Below are 22,087 nucleotides of genomic sequence, written 5' to 3'. Positions count from 1 at the left end.
GTGGGCGTCCATGCGTCCATGCGCGCATTACGTTTACATCAGCTGATCGCGTGATACGCGTGCAATCGTCCGATTCTCATTCACGGTAGCTGAATCGCGAGCGAGGGAATCCTATTCGAGCATTCGTAGAGAGGTGAGTTACCGTTATCACATTTGGATCGCGTTTACAACCGCGTTACACGAGAGGTTATGTTGATAGTGACTTTACGTAGCCCGAAGTCCGGAAATGCTCTCTCGCGTGTCGCGTGACTCGATTGTATTTCCAATCTCATCTGATGCGCACGGTAACACGAGTTACGTGCTAATAACAGTTTGGTTGGAAAAGGTTCATTGTATTATGAGAGAAATTACAGAAATTACGTTTGACTAACTTTCTCCTTTCGAGGAAGACATGGGGCGGTATTCGAGTCGGATTTTATTTCAAGACCGCCTTCTCAAGTTGCTGATACGGTCATTTGATTGGCTGGACGGAGTCTTAAGTCCTAAGAGTCCGGACTGCTTTTGACCAGACTTAAAGATGATCTTCGATATAAGATCCGACTATGAATACCGCCCATGGATTCGGACGTAATCACCATGATTTACCGAAATTTGTGAACGGTATTCTCCCTCAGTCAGAAAATATTGATAGCATATTTTAATACATTAATTGTGTATATATTTGTTATAATTGATTATAATTTTACTAATTAATTACGTATCTATTCAATATACTTACATATTCCAGTATACGTCTATACTATAATAAAATTCATTACCTAAAATAAAATAATGAAATAATAATAAGATTAACTAGTGATTATCGGAGTAAGTAAGAGATTTTTGAAGAAGTTAGTTTAAAAATTTTGAAGACTGAAGCATGTATATTTGTCATTAGACTTAACACTTAACCACGTCTATTGATCCTACTTACATACATAAATATCTACACCGAAAAAAAATGACGTTTTAACAGATATTGTATTATTAACATTAGTCTCTAATTGCATATGATCTTGTTAAGTTTCAACACGTTTTTAATGTTATTTTACGAACATGCATTTTCTATTAATGGAATTGCATCACAAGTGCTTTGATATGCTTGATACCTAATCATTTATGCTACGCGCAGCAGTAGCCATTTTTACGTTTAGTTGTTACAAGAAGGTAGTTGTCGCATTCGCATACGCCATACATTCATGTTTTTTTTTTTTAATTAAGTATTATAAATTAATACCTAGTTAAGCTCCAAAAAAATAGAATTACAAATCAATACTGAGTTGAGTTGAAAAAATACTGGAAGCTTATTTTTCATAAACGTTATATATTGCAACAAATCAAGCAATGTAAATATTTGAAAAAAAAATTCTATATTTTCCTGCGTTATATACGCTTTCTCGTCTCGCTCCGTTCTATCGCTTATTTCAGATAATCAAGTTTTTATTTATCTGCTTGTTCTTAAATTCATGACAACACACGGAAAATCTACTAAACCGCTAAATTTAACCTAAGCAGATCATAAAACAGGCAAATTATACAATTACGTTAATGAGAGATTTTTTATTTCATAACGTATCCATTTCAATCGATTTGCACTAATTACACTTGATTATCCTTGTCATCTTATTAAGAACGATCGAACTCGTGTTTCCTTTTCATGTGCTATGAAGGAACATATATATCCGCAATTTTTTCAGTAGAAGCAATTACAAAGAAACATTAGTATCCATTTGTAAAATTGCCCTTTATAAACATACTTGTGCGTAATAGCTTTTTTTTGTCATGCCTACGTTGCAAAGTAACAACAAAGATAGTTATTTCTTACTATTCCTATGTATGCGTAACATGTTATTACTACGCATTCGTGGATCGCAAGAATTACGATTTCGTTACTGATAAAAACGCGAGGAAAAAGTTGTTTCGAATGGCACGCAAAAAGGTCGTTCTATATTAGTCGCAAGCAATCCATATTGTCGTAAGTCGCAAGAGGCTTGCAATTTGAGCTCTTACACTGCAGTCGTACCTAAGTCATAACCAATCAAAGAACAGATTTGTCGTAAAAATGTCGTTATCAATATGTCCTAAGCAAGCAGAATTGCTAATAGTATAAGTAAGTAGTATTGCTTTCTTTGCAAGCATCAGTATACCACATCCGGTTGTAACGTAGTCGCAAATAGCAATCACAAGGTTTGACCAAATCTAAAATTTGCGTCTCTGCGATATGTGACAGGCAATATGAGCATCGAGCTCCGTTGTCTATTTGACTTGCTCGTTCGTTTCGTGTTTTATTGTAACCCGTAAAGATATTGATAAGTTAAAAAATTGTATTTTAATAATAAGTGACTTGGAATGGAGAAAAGATGAATCTCTGGACGTGAACGTTCATGAAGATGATGGCAAAGACGTAAATTTTGGATTTGATCAAATCTTGTAATTGCTATATGGGACAGGAAGTGGTACTGCTTGCGTTCGTGCGTTGGGTACTTGCGACTAATGTAGAACGACTTTAACAGGCGCGTTATGTGCGTGTATATTTACCCAAACAAACGATTCCTGATCAACATTGCGCGATATTAGCGTAAAATCGACGTTTCATACGCGACGAAGCTAGTATATCTCGCATAAATCACAGATATAGCCAGATGTAGCCTTCCCGGACGGTCGGGGCCGGTCCGCGATTTTAATGCACATTCGCAAATTGGCGCACAATGAGGACCGTTATAAAACGCCTAATGGCTTTCAATGGGATTAATTCACGGGCTCGCGCGGCACGGAACAGGCCGTCGCGATAGGTACGTCGGATCTCGTCCAGCATTTTCTAAGTAGAGTCCGAAGCTGGACAAGGCAGCGTCCTTGCGCGTACAATCGACGAAACAAAAATAGACTTCGATCGTGTACACGCGCCTCGTACTAAATTAATTTAATAATTTCGATCGATATTAACGATTTTACTATTAGAGAAACATTAACCTTAAATTTCTGAAACAACTTTATTTACGTAGTTTCTTGAAATGTCCATTTCTACCAATGCGGATTAACTTTAATTTTGGTTCAATTTACTTTTTATCTTTTTCTAATTTCTAATATTAGAAAAGGATAAAAAGTAAGTTAAACCGCGTATAAAGTTAATCGGCATTGGTAGAAATGGACATTAGTGGAGTTCGTAGCGAATATTGGATATAAGTGCTGTATTATTATTTTATGAGTGTTATCCCATGGATTTGGGGAACGTTACCTCTAAATTTATAGGGTAATATTGATAAAAATAATAATACATTTTTGCAAAATTTGCAAAATTGTAAAATGTAAAGTACAAAAGCTTTTTATTATCGTTCATATTTAAAAATATTAGCAAATTAATATTTTAAATATTAGTTAAAAAAAGTAAATTGTTATAATTAAAAAGTAAAACTAATATTTTATCTTGTATTTATTATAACAAAAAGAAATAATGTTACAATTAGGAGAACATACATTTTTTTTATATTTCTGTGACTTTCATACACAAATTTATTGCATTTTATTTTCGCATAACGCGAGACGCCCACTTATCTAAATATAAGATAAATGTTATATAAATACACGCACTGGGAATATCTTCATACATAATCACCATATACATAATTACCAATTCCTAATGTTAAAGAAATATTAATCAAAATTATACCAGTGGAGTGTCTACCCTATTTAGGAATACGATATTTTTGAGAAAGGACCTTCAGATAGATACACTTTTGTTATCCTGCTCTCTCTCTCTTTCTTTCTCTCTCTCTCTCTCTCTCTTTCTCTTTTAAATTCAGTAGAGACTTAGGTATAGTGGGACGTCATCTCAACGCTTTTGTATCTATACATTCTCGCGCATTCTCTTCGTTAATCGCAATAAACACGCGGTTGTTTAGTGGTGTATCATCGGGAACAGCGGCAATTAAAAGCACGCTTCTGTCGCAAGTACTGGTGTAACCCGATTGGTCGTGTCCGAGTAACGCGATTCTGCCGCGATTAAAAACATGAAACGTCACCGTTCGGTTCCTCTTCGTCTCCTCTTTTATTCCTCGGGACCTCCGAGCGCGTCGTGGCGCAAAATAACGGCTCGAGAACTATAAAGTTCTCGATTCCATGATACCGGAAACCGGAACTCCGGGGGAATCGCGTAGAAACGCATTGTAGATCACGAGTGCATCATCGACCTTCTTCTCGGTTGTATGCCATCCCGTGAACGCGGTCGGATGCAGTCGCGGTCCGTCCGCTCTCCGGCACTCACGTCGAAACGAGTCGCAGATCGCCGCGTCGTCGGATGACGTGCATCTTTAAACACCGTTAATTGTCAATAAAAAGCTAATCGGACAAGTGACACCCCCGCACTGATCGCACGCTCGCGTAACGATTTATCCGCAATTCGAGTCGTTCCGAGGATTTCGTCAGGCTTCAGAAGGTTTAAGATCGACTTTAGGTGGTCCACATCTTCTTCATCTTCGAAGCTTACGATTTAAAAAAAAATTATGCACGATATATTACGGTCTCGTTAATTGTTTTTCGTGGAAATCTTTCTCCTCGTGGCAAATTTCACGATTGATTCCCCAATTGGAACGCAATCCAAATGTCTTCGTTGCAACGTTGCTATTCTACTCGCCTCGTCGATCTTGTTAATGATCGCTAGAGTTCATCGACAAACTTCCGCTATTGACGGTGCGCTTTCCATTCTGAATTTCCACGATCGCATCGCACGAGTGCGTGACGCTAATTCGAGCTTAATTTTCATTTAATTGTGTGTGTGTGTGTGTGGTTTTTTTTTATTAAACACGTGAAAGTCGTGGGTTTTCCTGGGGATTGTCTTTCAGACCGTCGAGAACCCAACGAACAGAGAAAGTCTCACGGGTCGAGGAGCACGTTTTAGCTTCTACAATTATCTCGGAACTGTTTCGAACGAGTGAAATATGAGAAATATGAGAGATGAAACATTGCGGTAAATATGTACGAATACACGAAATAAGATAGGAAATTCGTGAACGCGAATATAGAAAAATGAAAGATAGAGACAGAGGGCCCGAAAGAGAGTTAAATTGAACTCACAGTTTTAATTTAATAGATTTTTTAACAAACCCCAGAGTATAGAATAAAATCGTATTAGTGATCAGTAGATGATACGCGGTATCTAAGCGAGCAAAATCGAGTAGTCAAGTTCACCAATAAGACACTAAACGGGAAAAGCGAGAAAATATTATCCTGCAAGTTGCATTGCTTAGTAAAATTAAATTCCTGTTATAAGAACGATTCGTGTTAAGCGATTAAGAGAACCAAAAGACTTATGCATCTCTAATCAATAAATATAATCATAATGATGAAATAGACTTGCATCAATTTTTCGAGTATAACATAAGATCCTGGGTAGGGTAAAACAGGAAAATAGCGGTCACTTAAAGCAAAAATAAAAAACGAAGTATATCTTTATATTTATCGTTTATTATACGTACTTATAGAGGAACGACATTCGTGCCGAGTGTTACAATTAAAATCTAAAGTCATCTAAATAATCGTACGCGCATAAATAACGTTGCTCTTTTATCTATTGATCAGAATCCATTTGAATATGCGTCCGCATAATGCGTCCGCATTTCTCATTCCCAACTTCTAAGGATGACCGTATTGAGGCTGCTTCAATAAAACGCTGAGAAGTAATTCTTCACTTTTCTTCTGACCGCACGATGACAATTCTTGTTGCTCGGTGACAATTTGCATTCAGGTTGCTCCTGAATAGAAGACGAATCAATTTTTCATGTATAAGTATTCATCTCTCAAAATTTATCATGTTTCTCACCTTCGCATATCGTCGCAGAAACTTTCAGCGTGATAAAGATCGTCCAATAAATTGTATAGAGTAAGAAGACGCGTGTAACTTGAAAATATACATATCTTCTCACGCATATATATTCTTTTTAGAACGCTGCTAATTATAATCAACATCGTTGATAATCTTCATCTTTTGATCTTTTTGATTTTAGACTTGCTTAGGCGACAACCGTAGCTAATTGTCACAAAGAGTAACATAATTTAACATAATTTTTCTCAAGAATCACGCGAGCGTGCGAGTAAACGCTCTTTTATTCTATTTTTTTTTTATCCTCGTGCTTCTTCAGAGGGATCGTCGATCGCGCTGCAATTTGCATCGGACCGGACGTTCCACAGCTGAAGTCGATCTGGCCGGCCTGCGTCCAGATCGACTGACGGGGAGAATCCGCTCTCCGCGATCCGGACCTTCGTGCAGCTCCCGCTCGGGCCCCTCCGTCTCGCGTGATCCAGAAGGTCATGCGCTAGCTCCGCTCCCCTTGACGGATGTACCTTGAAAAACGCATTCGAATGCACGCACGCATGCATGCAACAATACGGCCGGCCTACCGCACCATCATCCTCGCCGCGCAGCGGAGTCAGTGAGTCAGTGAACCGTCCTCCGGTGGCGGTGGCGGCGGAGCGGAGCGGGTTCGGTTTGGCTCGGTTCGCTCGGTGGTTACTTAACGTGCTTGCGGTAGAAAGTCGACGATAGTCGACGACACCGGATCGACCGGGCTGGACTGGCGCGATCGTACTACGGTACCTAATCGCCCGGCCGTCAGGGAATTCGGGATCGGCGCGACCCTCCGCTCACTCGCTCGCGAGCGATCTGCGCAACTCCCCGATCGATGGATCTCACGGGCCGCACGATCGATGGTGCCGACGATCCCGCGACCCTGCTGATCATCGATCCGATCGTGGGAAACGATCATGGCATCGACGTGCAGCATCTGATCGATTGACAGACGTGTAGTGCGCATAGAACAGTTATTTTTTCCCTTTCTTTTTTTCGTTTTGCCCTTGTACCGGATCACTTTGCGTCGTAAACGAGGATGGACGGCCTCATCGAGATCTTCCTCTTCTGCGGAGTAATCTGCTATTTCTTTAATCTCAGGTAAATCAGTTTTATAAATAAGACTAATGATTCTTGTCAGTGATTTAGATGTTTTTTTAAAAGCGGATTGAAAAGCGATGATTTTATAAAACCTTCAAATCTTTTATAGAATTACCGGTATCCCACACGTTGCATTCTATAAAAGCGTTGGCGATTTTATAAAAGGAATCAAATCACCAAATACACAAATGAATGGAACATTATCATATTCATGCGCGATTTAATATATGAATGCGTTTGTCTGATTTCGAGTTTTTCTCGAAGAAAGTTAGCACGAATCAAACAACCGTTTTCAGCGTTAAAATGTAAGCTATCGAGCCTCGGATTGTTAATGATGTAAATAGGTTTGTGGGGAAGAAGAGAGACTGTGTCTAGTTTCGTCGCCAATTTTATGCTCATTTTATTGATGAAGATATATCTTCGCGCTTGAACGCTAAATGACTCAATATAAAACAGAAACTTCTTATGTTTTATACTTTCTAATTATCACAGAATTTATAGTACCCTCTTATATATGATATTTTTATATATATACAACCGTTCTGAAATGTAATAATTAGTTTAGTATTAAAGTCATGCACTTCCGACGCGACGTGACAAAGAATTTCACTTTCCTTCGCTTTGCGGTCGTCTTTCATTGACTCTTGAATAAAAACAGAGAAACGGAGTTGCGTTTGCAACATCAAACTACACTTCTTTCTGTCTGCGATTTAATTTAAAATTTTTTAATTTTTATTATTACGTCGAGCAACTACCATTTCTCTCGGTTAGAACTCCATTATGTATATAGGTACAATTAAAGGAACATTGGAAGAACATAGATCTGGTACGCGCTATATTATCTATATTTTTTCCTTCGTTTACGCAAGACAATTTTTTCATGTGGTAAAATAATTTTGATTGATTCCCTGATTAATGATAAATCACGCAAGACAACATCTACTTAATCCACTTTAAATCTGATTGTTTTAGTCCAATGTTCAACAATATTTTAGTCCAATGTTCAATAATTTATCTTCCTTCTTTTGGAAACGTTCACGTGATAGGAAGGTTTATTTCATTATCGGAAATGACATATAAATATCTCATAATCGTTGACGAGAACGTCCTCATATGCTGATGCTAGATTGACTCGAAAGATTAGGCCAGATGGGCCAGATGTATCACGAAAAACATGTTATCTATTTCCTCTTAGCGCTTACAGTATCTGACAAATACTTTTCGATAATCTCTTACTATTTTTTATTCACCATATTTTTATATTTGATATTTTTTATTTGTAGTAAAAATATTTTTGCTTCTGCATGAATAATATTAATGATTAACGAAATTAATCTTGGTAGCGTCTTTTTATAAAATAATTATAACAAACTTTTATAAAATATGTATTATTTTGTAGTCTCTCTTTTCAGTCAGACTAAAGAAACTTCATTCATTGCGTTCTGGTTTCTAACTCTGTTAATAACCCGCTTAAAGGTATAGTCTTTTAGAATAAACCCTCCTTGTGAAGAATCGCTCTAATTATTCGAATGCTAATCTGATTGTGAAATCTGATCGGAGAGCTATTGATGAGTGCGTGTGCACTTGCTGACGGCTACCGGAAGCTATGCTTGGAATTTCGATATATTTGCTGCTTGTTAGAGAAGTAGATTCCGTAATTCCGCGAAAACGCACGTTTGATTTGATTATCCACCCGGTGTTGCCGCTCACCCATTATGCTGAAACGCACGTGCATTGTGCACGATTTCGCCGCAACCTTGCTCTCCATTATTCGCCAGCCGCATCTTGTCGAGCATGATTCCTATGCTGATACATGCAAGGGCGACGGTAATTTTCCTTTCCCTTAGCGGCGCAGGCAACGTAATCACATATTTAACGTTTATGCCAAACCGGGGCCGACAAATATATTTTTGTTTCGAATAATTCACCTGAATTGTCCAAAATAATCATTACGCAATTATTTAGATTTGAATCCAGTTTTATTCCAGTTACATAACATTTCCTTTTCTTGACGACAATTCGATCGTTGTTGCAATCTCTTGGGATTTATAAATTTTTTAATAAAAAAGAGATAAGTTGCATTTTAAAACTACTACCGCGAAAATCAAGCGATCCTTTATTTATCTAATTTCAGTAACAGTATTTTTAACTTTGCTATTGACGTACGCCAAACTCTCATTGTTTGTTGCGATTAATCGGTAATTTCCATTGTGATTGTATCATTTGATTAACCATTGAATTATGTAGGTCAGTGACGTAATGCGCGTGATTTAGATGCGCGTGATTTACATTTTGTTATGCAGGAGTTCCGATGTCGATAACCTGACCTGCCATGACGGAAATAAGTTCATAGATCTTCGTCGAGGAAACTATTGTAGTAAAACAGCAACGAGCGTTTAATGAGCGTGATCTACGCTCAAGATAAATGTCCCGCGATTTCAGAGTAAAAGCACAGTTTACACAACATTGTTTGCTAATATTTAGCACGCTCGTTTGATCTTTTGGTTACAAAGAACTGTTATGGTAGTTTACCGAAAATACGCGAAGAGGAAACTGAAGAGACGAGCCAGTTCATTAGCCTTTCAACATTCCTGACGTTTGCAATTCTTTTTTAGTAAATAAGAATTATTTATATATATTATATATTTATACACAAGAAATTGTTATCTACTAAAAAATAGCTGTTCGTATTGGTATTCGTATTGCTTGTTCGTATTCATTGAATATTGATTATACATTATATCATTTTCTCGAGCCATACCGGACGAACAATTTAAATAAATTTTGCTTTGGCTGGGAACGCATTGTGGACGTAATAACATACTATGACACATTTGCGTCTAATGCGTATTGCGAAATGTGTCTTATGAAATTTAAGTAATAATTTTCTTCTAAAATTTAAAAGGAAGCTAATTGTTCCATGACCGATCAGCTAATCTCTCAAGACATTTTTTAAAATAATAGACTAAAGGATAGTTTGAAGGGATATAATCGGAACCAGAATAAAAAGAATAATTTTTCGGACATTTTTAAGCTTTTTCTAATAAAGTTTTCTATAAAGTTCTTGGACGCTCCAAGAACTGAAGGATGCACAAGTGACTAATACTTTGTTCCCGTATTCTCACTTGTTTATCGTTTCCGTCCAACGTTCAAGAGCCATTAATGGTTTATTTTCCGAGGCGGCAATCTCCATCTTTTGAATTACGTATAATCGCGGCATCGTTCTCTTCCGCTCTCTTCGTTTCCTCCGAACTCCTTTTTTTCCCCTCGTGAACGCGCGTTACACGCGTGGCGTGATAGACTTATCAGCGTGGACTTTGACAATTATTGTTAACCGGGTCCAGATTCTTGGTTCTTGCTCTTACTCGTCTTATTTTTAGCAGCTGTAAACACGGCCGTCGTCCTCTGATGTATCATTGACGTGCGTCGGTTATCGGTCATCCGCATGATCATCAATATCGTGGTACAACATTCGTCTTTGTCGCGACATTTCAATATTACATTTGATATTGAAGAACTCCCCTATCGATACACTTTTTCCTATTCTCTGAAACCATTTGTCTCTTGCGAAAGTCTGTTGATTTACACTTTTCCCTCTGAGATAAATTAATTAATTGACTTACAATGTGAACGCCTTTTGACTTACGATCACTAAATTATATTTTTGGAAGTTGAAAACAAATAACTTCTGACCTGATTATGTCGGTAACGTTTTAGCTTTAAGGAAATTCTAATTAACCTCCGTGACATCTTATTATCTTTTTTTACATAAAAGGAACGTAGAAGGACTGTAATAACACATATTTCGCTTTGTAAAATGACCATCCTGTCTGCGGTACAGAGCCGCAGAGGCATAACCGGATCATTTTCTGCGGAGGCGATTTTTTTTAATACTTCATTGCGCACCGCATATACGTATAATGTACATACACATAGACATTTCAGACAGATCAGCTGAGATCGCGCGGTGGCGAATGCAAGATGCACTCCTTTCTCACATAGAGAGCAACATCTAATCCCCGTTTATGTGTACACACATATATAACCGATATGCGATATTACATCCGTACGGAAAGGATCGTGTGACCGAAGATTCTATACGCGTATGATTGATTTTGCGTTTTTTTTTCTCTTGAAATTAAATCAACCGACTTTTTCACAAACAAACTCGTAGCAGAAACATGCGAGACCGGTTCACGATAAGTTTACATGTTATTGGCTTACATTTACTTGCTCGATTATGTGTACGGGCTCGATTAAAAACTTGTGTTTGGTTCGAAGTGTATTAAAAAATAAGTTAGAAGAGAAAAATATCAAGTCTTTTTTATAACGTGTAGTACTTTACCTTTGCTTATTTACTCTAAAATGGACTCCGGCCCAGCTCCTTTGTTGCGTTTCACATTCGGATATAAATTAGAAACATAGGTTACAATTACTAAAAAACAGTTTCTTTCTTGATTTTTTTTCTTCCTTGAACAAATTGTTCTCCAAATAATTTAGAAGCTTATCTTAAAGCTATTTAAAAGCTACTTAAAACTGCTACTTAGAAAATTACTCAAAGCTCCAAAATCAAATTGTACTAACTACTATGCTGCTCTTTGTATTATCAATGACCCCCCGATAAGTAAATCTTAACTATTACTTCTCTTCGGTTATAGAAATAGAAAAGCGGAATTTGAACGTGCTTTCGGATTAAAACTTTCGTAAAAGATCGTAGACCTCAAGCTTCTTTTTTACCGCATGTAAAAGTTGTTTATTGACACTGCGCAATCGTCGCCGACCATTACGAATATGACACGAAAATGTTATATTTCGTCATACATCAACATATGAGAAGTTCTTCCATTTACACTTTGCAGCAGCTTGCTCTTCTTTTTCTTTTATCTTCCAGAATGTCATCAGAGAAGTCGCGATTAATACGCGCGATGCTTTACCACATATGTAACACGTGTGTCTCGGAGTTATCGAGGGATACTTTGTTTTTTTTTCCATCTCTTTAATCTAATCTAATGCTGCGAGAAGTCGTATTATAAATTAATCATAAACGGCACTGCACGATTAATTTGAAAGGTCGTTTGCTGAACAGGCAATTATTATATTACGTTCGCGCGCATATGCCGGCGTTATCACGCTTCCGTCACGGAGTATTCCGACATCGAAGGCGTTGAAAACAAAAGAAAAGTCAGGCTAGTTACAGCGTACTTTTCCCGGTTGCTATTATCGAAAGAGGAGAGGAAAGTGACAATTATCACATTATTGGACTGCCTTTCTTTCCGAGGCGAATGTCCAAAACACTCTTATTTTATAATAGGCATGTTTTTCCTCTTTCTTTTCGTAATACATGAAAAGAGCAATTGCACAAAGCGAAGGCTGAAACTGTGCTGTAATTTGACCGAGTTTGAATTTTGATGTGTAGTTATTATTATGTAGTTATTATTATTGTATACGAAATGTTCAAGACTAAATCTATATCCGTGCACAAATGTCATTCTGGACAAAAGACGCGAAATGTATAAAAGCGGAATATCTACGCGAGCAAAAAATAAAAGAATTATTAATGGATTGTAATAAAATTAATAATCAGTTATTAAACTTGAGCATTCATTAAACTGCAAGAAAAGGAAGATTGTGATAACTGTGGTTGTTCATGTAAAATAAACCCAGTACCAGCATCCAGGATCAATTAGTATCGCCCGTATCGCGAAAAGAGGGCAAGGATAAGATCTGGTTCGACCTTGTCAAACGTACTCTTCGAAAGTGGATAATCGCTGACAAAGGACAAAGAAATTAAATGAGAAAAAATTGGACAATTATGTCACACGTCAATTATAACATTCATGAATTAATATTACATTTTTAGCGTATTTTTCCTTGAGGCTTTTCTTGAGGAGGCACTCGCTGTATTTTCTCCCAGCCGAGTGTTTCTCTCGCGTAACCCTAGACTTACTACGCCATTGTCGGGATCGTACGAGCCTAATCGACGGTAACTCTTGGCAATCTTTCGCCTCTGAACCATCACTATGAAGTACAGTCCGTGGCGATTGCTGCGTACGATGCAATACGCCGAGAATCACGCGACGCCGCCGTATATGCAGAAAAAGTGAGAAAAAGCATTTGTTGCGTAGACTATTTTATATTTTTGCTTACCGCGCTTAAACGTGCGCTTAAATACTACGAAAGCTCAGATAACTCAGAAGAAATTGCAATCGCAGTTAAATCGTAAATACAAAGTGCTCTATATTGTGTTAGAAATGAACAAACGTTAAAGAGCATCGCGCTGTGGTTACGTAATTTACAAGTGGAAATTCATTGCGCGAGATGTATCGTTTCGTAATTAAAGCTGTCATCGATTAAGAACGCGTAACGGAATTATTTATCGATTTGTTTGTCGTCTATGAATGAATCGATCACATTTCACGTATGAACGATTTTTGCATGCAATTAAACGAGTTTAATGATTTCTCCTTTTGCATTTTGTAACTATCTGACAACTATCCGACACGTAGAGTGTATAATTAATTCGCACGAATATAGAAAACGGGCTAATTAAGAACCAGGTACCGGTAAATGACGCGCAAAAGTTTTATTTATATTTTTATTTTACATTTTTATCAACCCCTTTGACTGCGTGCCAACTAGATTTGTCAGACTTGAAACACAGCTCCGGTTGGAGTAGTAAAATCCCCCCCTACACCTAATTAAATCGATACAATTTAATTTTTGATGCTACATGCATCTAAATAACTGTAAAGAAATTATCGCGAAAAATATTACCTTAGAAGGTGTCGTCACCTTCACGGAATGAAGGAAGTTCCAGGTTCGAACCCTGGCTGAGTTAATATTTTTCACAATGATTTCTTTATAGTTATTTAGATGCATATAGCATTAAAAATTAAATTGAATCGATTTAATTAGGTATAGGGGGGGGGGGAGAATTTTACTACTCCAATCGGAGCTGTGTTTCAAGTCTGACAAATCTAGTCGGCACGCAGTCAAAGGGGTTGGTAAATATGTAAAATAAAAATATAAATAAAACTTTCGCGCATCATTTACCGCGCCTGATTCTTAGTTAGCCCGTTTTCTATATTCGTGCGGATTTCCATTGAAACCTATACTTCGAATTTAATTAATTAATTAATTATACGTATGATATCAATCGCAATATATTCCGAACTTCGAAAAGATTTATTTAAGTGTACATGTCGATGATCTTTCTTTAAGTTTTTTAACAACGAAACGTTTAAAAATAAATATTTAATTAGAATTTTTAAGCTGCCAAAAATTTTTGTTATTTGTTCACTCAAAGCGGAAATAAGATTATTAAATCATTATTGAAAAATGTTAGTCCCTTAAGCGGGAAATCGTTACTTGTTTTAAAATCCTTTAAAACTTTCCTAACTCTCGATGTGCTCTCGGCATGGAGAAACGAGTAGCATATTTTTCCTCCGACCTTTGAATCTGAGAAAGAGAAAGTACAAGAAGGGATAAGTATTGTTTACAATACTACAATCCATTTTGTTTAAAGTAAAGATTGAAGAGCTATTTTACATTCTGCTTTTGTAGTTGTGCAACAGCTTTTCTTCCTTTCTTGATTTTTCAAACGGATCGTTTAATGCGGCGGATGTGGGACGATTGTCGGAGTCCGTCGTGCGTGATCACGCTATCGCGAATCTCGGTTCGATCGACCGTATATCCACCTTTCATAAAACAATTCGCAATCTCGCATCTCGGCAGATCGCGCGTTTCTCTGCTCATTAATTTAATCGATAAATCGCTGCATCGCGACGGAGCGTGTGCATCCGTTTTCATCAAACGCATAATAGCAGGGGTGTGTCGTGTCCGCCACGTGGAAATAATTGCGCCTTCATCATTCGTTGTATCTCGACGTTCATCTTCAACGAGCCTTTGTCTCTATTTTCTCTACGTTTCTCTAATTTTTTTTTCTTAATCAATTTTCTCAATTTTGTCTCTCGTCCAATTTCCGTTCAATCATACCAATAATAATCGTTCATCGTTCGTCGTATTTGAACGTTTATTATACGTTCTCTAAGAGTTTCTATTTTCCTTCTGCGTATATATCCCCTTTTGTCCCCTAAACAATTTCTTCTTTTTCCCTTCTCGTCCAATTTCTATTTGATTGTATTTTAATTGCAGACCCAATAAAATGGTAGACGTGTTGTCTACGCGTCTGCAGGAGGTGTACGCCAAGTGGGAAACCAGGACGGAAATGACGCGAAATGCGGAACCGACGACCACTCGATTTTCCCTGGACGGTAATTTTCTAATTTTCTTTTCTTTCGTTCCGAAGCTATTCTTACGTAAGAATGCGTGCCGCGGGAATATACAATTGTGATCAATCGATAGCTATCATCGACGCGCGAGTCTGATCATTCTTTCGCAGCGTGGTTTCGAACGAGTATGGAACGCGCGTTTCCCGATTGCAACATAGGAGATATCCTTATTTAACGCAATGTTTCGAGTCATAAAACATTGTAACCATTGTTTCACAGACTTAAAACGTAATTATTATATACTCTCATTGTCAGTCTTTTTTTTCGAGTTAGCATCAAACAGAATTCTGCAGTCTACTTATTACTTATTCATATCAGTGACAGACTGTCTATCTTGGTTCTGGTCTATCAGCTTCACATCTTCAATTTAATCTGATAATCTTACGAGTCGTCGTTTTAATGCCTTTATTTTGAAATTGATATATCATATCTTATATTCTAGAAGCGAAACTTAAGACACCTGAAGTCCTCTTCGTTTTTTCATTTAGACGAGGAATCTCTTCGGAAATCCGTTCGCGACGAGATGCACTTTCAACTTATTAAACGCCATACAATTGCAGGTCTCCGACGAGCCGGGCAGCAGTTCCACCGAAGGAAGATCCAGGATCGGGAGCAGTCGCGCAAGGTACGCGAGAGCTCGTTGTACAGCATCAAGGAGACTGAACCACTGGCGCCCTTGATCAAACACAGGGCCTCGTTCCTACATTACTGCTGCAGAACCTGCACGCCCGCTTCCAGGGTGAGTTTTTGTTATCAAGTCCGCTGCGTCAGCGACCCGTTGTTTTCAGCGAGACGCGCGCGATGATCATCAGGCGGACCATGCCTCGCGTGTTCACCGTCGTCAATCTAATCCGTTGCACGTGGGCGCGTACGGAGCCCGTTGAATTGGAGCTGCCTAGCAGCCGGTTAACCCACTTAACTTACCGAACTTATCGTTAAATATCAGTGACCTCGTCGCTCCGACTTTGATTGCCATTTTCGGTCCATTGTTCGATAAAGTTGACGCAGGTGCGACGTGTACGGAGACTATCTTGAGCTATATCAATCATGATTTATAACGAAGTCGAAAAAACATCTATACATATATAATTTATAGATTTGTTTTGATTTATTTGATTTATTTATGTATATTATTTATTAGATTTATTTTTACGTCGTACTAAATAAATATTTTTAATTCCTTTTTTCCTAAAATTTTAGCATTTTACTGTCAGAAAAAACTTCTTTTTTTTATGGCGCTTAAAATATACAAGATTTATTATAACCTTATTTTAAATGGGAAGATTTGATGCTTAAATAAATGAAGGTATTTTATAGTTTGCTTTGAGGATCAATTAGACACATTACGTTTATTTAATTAAAATTCGGTCTAATCACTTGGTGTGCTAGGCTATCTTATATGCTGTTTAGAATCCAAAGTTAGGGTAATTAATCTATATACGCGAGAACCATTATACATTATATTTTGATTTACGAAAACGATACGCGTTACGATAGTCTCATCGTTGCAATAGCAAAGTTCACTTAAGAGAAATAGTCGCGAGCTCTGTAATCGGTGTTTCACATCGCGAGAAAGGTTCCTGTGTCGTCAAACAACACATAGGTCATTCACTAAAAATACATCTAATCGAGATCGCTCGGCTGGATGCTGCGTCTCTCACAATCAGTCTCTTAACCACGCGGAATTGTGGATTTCGCGGACAAATCTTCGCGCATCTTCCTTGGTTTTGTTTTCTTCAACATTCCGCGTTAATCGCTAGTCGCGCCTTGAGAAGTGGAGAGTGTCTGCGAGGCGTTTTGTTCGCACCTTCACACCTACGGTCGCGATCTATTTTCGGTATTGCGAGAGGGACTGCAACGGTGTGGGAGAACACGCAACGTGTAACGACGACGCAAATAAGTCGCTTAAGAACCGATCGCCTTTAAACATCCAACCGATCCCGAGACAAAACTTTTTTTTAACGTGATCATTTAATTAGCGAAACTCGTACACGTGTGCGTGTGTGTGTGTGTGTGCAATCATTCGCGTGTATGGCGCAACGAGTGACCAACGGCATTCCGTAGGACTCTACTTTCAATAAACCGAAATCTATGATCTAGCGTAAATCGACAGTGGTTTCGTGACAGACGTAGAGGGTGCAGCTGTTATGGCCTTATTATCTAATTAGAGGACACGTCCTCTGACACGTGTTTAATTATGTAACGAAGCTTCAGTTGTCTTTCATCACTTGACCCTCTCCGGATAAGAACAATTAGCACGCAGGCACGCATGCATCGACACGTGCATAAATGTGAACTTCGTGCCGAGGCACTTAATCTTGAAGAGGAAAAATTCTGTCCAAAGTAGATTCGTAGGAGGGAGATCCGTTGTTCCACGTATATTTCAAACAAGCTATGATTAATGATTAAACAACTCTGAATTTTTTTTTTAATTTTTACTGTAATTATCCCGATAATTCGATGACAATTTTATAGAAAACAGATGTAAGGAACTATATTCTGAAATTCTTTTTTATATGCAAAGTTGTGTTTGAAGCGGTGAAAAAGTATTGACGCGGCCTACATGTTTATTGAAGATAACGATTGTTCGTTATCGAGCTAATCGTTATCGTCTAATAATAATAATACATAATTTGTCATATATACTGATAAGCATGTATTCGATATTTTGATGATAAGAAACATGTGCGAGGAATCACGTGGATTTTTATCACGATGGTGGCGCATTGTTATCGTTCGCGGATATCCAAACAATGTGAGTTAATAAAAGTATAAAAATTTAACAATTCATTTTATGACGTTTATACAGAATGTCTTAAAGATCTTCGTCGGAAAAGGGGACTTTTTAAATAGGACTCAAAAAGTAGTGACTAAAAGACTAGAAGCACATTCAATTATTTTAAAATTAGCTGTTTCTAGTGTATTTTATGTTTCATATGTGCTTTTTAGATATTTTTTATTATTTTCTCGTTCTTTTCATTAAATCTGAACGAAAGGCTATTTTTCATTTTGATTCTTGTTTCAGGATACCTTAGTAAAATCCGTGCTCAAGCAGCAGCAGCAGCAGCAGCCATACGGTATAAATATACTGTTGGTTCCACCAGGTTCCACGCTTTTCTCGAGGGTATTCAACTACGTATCTTGTGTCTTAAGTTTCAAGAGATATGACTATCCAATGGTCACGGGGACGGTAAGTTTCACTTTCGTGAGCTGTCAGAGTCTCAGAAGAAGACCGAATAACCGTTGTTAAATTCGTTCTCGCTATGCCGTTAGGTCTTGAATGATGAAAAATTAAAAGACGCTATCAAGCTAACCGCGTGGGAGACGGCCAATAATGAGGGTTGCAGCGAGGAGAAAGCGCTCGCGAAGGCGAAAGCCAGGGCCAGGAACATATTGCTGCAAATGGAGAGCAGATGCAGCGACACCCTCCTCAAGATAGTCTCGTGGCTGGTGTACAAACTGTTGCCCTGTTTTTTACAATCCGCCGTCATGTTACCCACTCAAATAGAGCTGCTGAAGCAGGCGGATGATACCGGTCTACCGCTCGTGCTGCTGCCGCTCCACCGCAGCCATTTGGACTACATAATGATCAGCTTCCTTATGGTCGCAAATAATATAAGGAATCCATTGATCGCGGCGGGGGATAACTTGAGGATTCCATTTTTTGGGTAAGTCTAGAATCTAACATCGATCTTAGTCTAAGTTGTAGGATCTTAATTTTAGGATTTTAACATTTATGAGAATATTTTCAACAATACGTTCAATATCGGTTGGCAGATGGCTTCTGAGAGGTCTGGGTGCTTTCTTTATAAAACGTCGTATTGACCCAGAATCAGGACGCAAGGATCTTCTCTATCGCGCAACTCTTCAAACGTACATCATGGAGAGTCTTCGTGCCGGACATAACATGGAATTCTTCGTGGAAGGTGGCCGCACGAGAACCGGGAAACCTTGTATGCCGAAGAGTGGCATCCTGAGTGTTATCGTCGACGCGTACATGGACGGCACCATCGAGGACGCGTTTCTGATACCTATAGCGATCAATTACGAACGACTGGTGGACGGAAATTTCGTTAGGGAACAATTGGGACAGCCAAAGAAAATGGAGACTTTTACGTCGACGATCAAAGCCATGTGGTCAACGTTAATGGGTCGTTACGGTATCGTCAAAATCGATTTCTGTCAACCGTTTTCCCTCAGGGTAAGAGAGAAAGAGAGAGAGAAAGAGATAATTCTTTTCAAATAAGATTGATCCAATGTCATCATTGATGACATTGAGAACTGTTAATGTGGAGAGATAATTTTCAACAGGAAATGGTAAAGACGTTCCAAGCTCAGCAAAATAAATTAGCTCTAAGAAATCCATCGGAACGACCTTTAAAATACACTATGTCGAATTCGTCTCTTTACGGTACGGATGTAATCGTGGAAGAACAACGACAATTGGTGGACAGCATCGCCCGACACGTTGTATATGGTGAGTCGAGATGATAATTATTACTCGCTTTATCGACTCTACCATCTTATAAAACATGTTATTGACATAGATATATTTCTGTTGATTGCAATATGATATTCCTATAATCTCTCACGGAATTTATCTGAAGTCATCGTTTAATTGCTTTCAGATTCGTCTAAATCTATGCCGATTATGTCAACCAATGTTGTGGCATTTTTATTATTAAATAAGTTCCGAGATGGTTGTACATTAGACAAACTGGTCGAAACGTTTGACTCAATGAGACAAGAGTTGGAATTTGCTGACAATAACGTAGCGTTTTGCGGAGAGAGCGTTGACATCATTAAACACGCGGTTGGTAGACGATAAGCGAAACGATTTGGTTACAAGAAAAGACGGACAAATTTATTAATCGTCAAACTTGTAGCTGGATATCTTGGGACCGGGTTTGGTGACGCAACAGCGACAGGAAATCACCGAGGCTGTTAACGGCGATCAATCCTACAAATCGAACGTCGTCATAGCGATCCGTCCTGTGTCGATTCTACCGAATGTGATCGAGCTGTCGTATTACAGCAATACTATGTTGTTGTATTATGTTATGGATAGTATAGTAGGTAAGACACCAAACAATTAGGATCAGGGAGGGCGAGCCGCTTAATTTTGTAACGCAATCTTGTTGTATTTTCAGTAACTGCTTTGTATGCTGAATTGCAGTCCCAGCTCAATAATCCGATCGCGATCGCAGAGAACAATATTACGGTGTTACAAAACAGTATACTCGAGCGAGCACTTAAGTTGTGTGACATTCTTAGGTATGAGTTTATTTTCTGCCGGCCCTGCCAGGAACTGAGAGACATAGTTATTGAAACGATACAGAATCTTTCGCATAAGGGCATTATTACCCAGAAAGAGGTACGTCTGTTTTCATAGATAGTTGAATAATCTGTGGGTTATCATAATAACAAAAAAATGATTTAATAGCAAGTTTACCTGGAGGATGAACTCTGGAGCAAAAGATACGCGAGAAATTTTGATGATAGTTCGGACGAGGAGTACTCGAGAGAACGGGAAATCCAAAAGATTGAATATAAAGTAAATTTCTTTTCTTAAACATCGCTAATAACGTCTATGTACATACCAATCTTTAAATTACCACATATATATGTAAATGTGTTAAGGATAATCTGATGAGTTATATGTGTTTTTAAATTATTTTTAGTTGAGCTTAAAGCCAGAACATTCTAGTCGCATGGAATTTCTACATACAATGTTACGTCCGTTAATTGACACGTACACATGCAGTGCATTCAATTTGAGGAAGTTGGTCGACCGATCGCTCAGTGAACGAGAGTTAACTCAAGAAGTATTGAGTGAAATCAAAACCAAAGTAGACGGAGGCGTAGTTAGCTACGGTAAGTTATATAATGTATATTAAACTCAGCAATTCCGCTTAGATTTGGATATAATATAAAATATAATTATGTATTGATTGTAAAATTCTGTTGACTATATATATATATATATATATATATATATATATATAAAATTTTACGTTGCACAAAATTGCTTATAGTATAAAATAATATATGCAGCTTGAATCGCTAAATTAATGACTAAATGACTGAATGAAAGACTAAAATGTTGTTTTTATATTGAAATATTTTTAGGAGAGAGTTTATGCGTCGATCCGATAAAGAACTCCTTTAGGCTTTTCGAAAAATGGAATGTCCTGGAGTGCCACATGCAAGATAACGTTAAAATTTTGTACTTGAAAGAGGATTGCGATACGGCTGCGGCAACAAAAAATGTGTACGATACCATAGCACCTTTCAAGTGGGTCAGAAATATGGATTAAAACGTGATGATACCTCCTACTTTAGTCAAAAAGAGTCTTTGAATTACTATTTTTTATATCTTTTATAAAATCTCATTGATATACGTCCGGGTATCCGGCAATATTTTTTACGGACATCGTTCGTGGGTGTGTTAAGTACACAACTATAAATAGTATGTGTATTATAATACATATTTAAGTACGTACAGCCTGTACATAGCTTCTTTGAGTGAAGATAAAAATTTAAAAAATACGATATAGTATATCACTTGTGAATGTTTCTAAAAGCGCGATTCACATTCACAATGAAATACTTAAAAGTCCTGTTTTACGATGTAAAACTGTACAAATGCAAGATTAAACTATAGATCTAAGTTGGTTGTATCATAAAATATTTTTACGAATAAATAGACAATAGTACATATCACAGAAAGATGTTTGTAGTTATCTTGTTAATAAAAATAATTTTGTGTGCATATATTTTAATAGTCTTCTTAATTCAATTTAACATCTCGCTTAGTACCTCTTGCAATACAAACTTTTTAGTATCTCTATTAATATGTATATTGTATATGTATCCT

The 22,087-nt window shown here is 37.7% G+C and overlaps 1 protein-coding gene across 6 annotated transcripts; it reads left to right on the top strand.

Moving 5' to 3' along the window:
- Window positions 1-39: 39 nt before the first annotated feature.
- On the top strand, window positions 40-21,986 carry LOC112461265 (glycerol-3-phosphate acyltransferase 1, mitochondrial-like). 6 transcript variants are annotated; one of them, XM_025026438.1, is made up of 14 exons: window positions 4,313-4,429; window positions 6,114-6,919; window positions 15,074-15,192; window positions 15,771-15,949; window positions 18,236-18,400; window positions 18,484-18,878; window positions 18,988-19,411; window positions 19,522-19,687; window positions 19,839-20,023; window positions 20,097-20,286; window positions 20,361-20,584; window positions 20,654-20,764; window positions 20,892-21,084; window positions 21,340-21,986. In XM_025026438.1, the coding sequence occupies exons 2-14, from the start codon at window positions 6,858-6,860 to the stop codon at window positions 21,525-21,527; spliced, it is 2,601 nt and encodes an 866-aa protein (XP_024882206.1). In that variant the 5' UTR covers window positions 4,313-4,429; window positions 6,114-6,857; the 3' UTR covers window positions 21,528-21,986. The 6 variants fall into 6 exon arrangements, with proteins under 6 accessions (XP_024882208.1, XP_024882206.1, XP_024882207.1 ...); XM_025026439.1 differs by having other exon boundaries at window positions 4,317-4,411; XM_025026436.1 differs by lacking the exon at window positions 4,313-4,429 and adding an exon at window positions 4,818-5,651.
- Window positions 21,987-22,087: the final 101 nt, after the last annotated feature.

The sequence above is a fragment of the Temnothorax curvispinosus genome, unplaced genomic scaffold (assembly GCF_003070985.1).
Source record: "Temnothorax curvispinosus isolate PA1 unplaced genomic scaffold, ASM307098v1 QBEX01011225.1, whole genome shotgun sequence".
Classification (NCBI taxonomy): domain Eukaryota; kingdom Metazoa; phylum Arthropoda; class Insecta; order Hymenoptera; family Formicidae; genus Temnothorax; species Temnothorax curvispinosus.
Note: the sequence above shows the minus strand (reverse complement) of the source record. Positions and strands in the feature narration are given on the sequence as shown.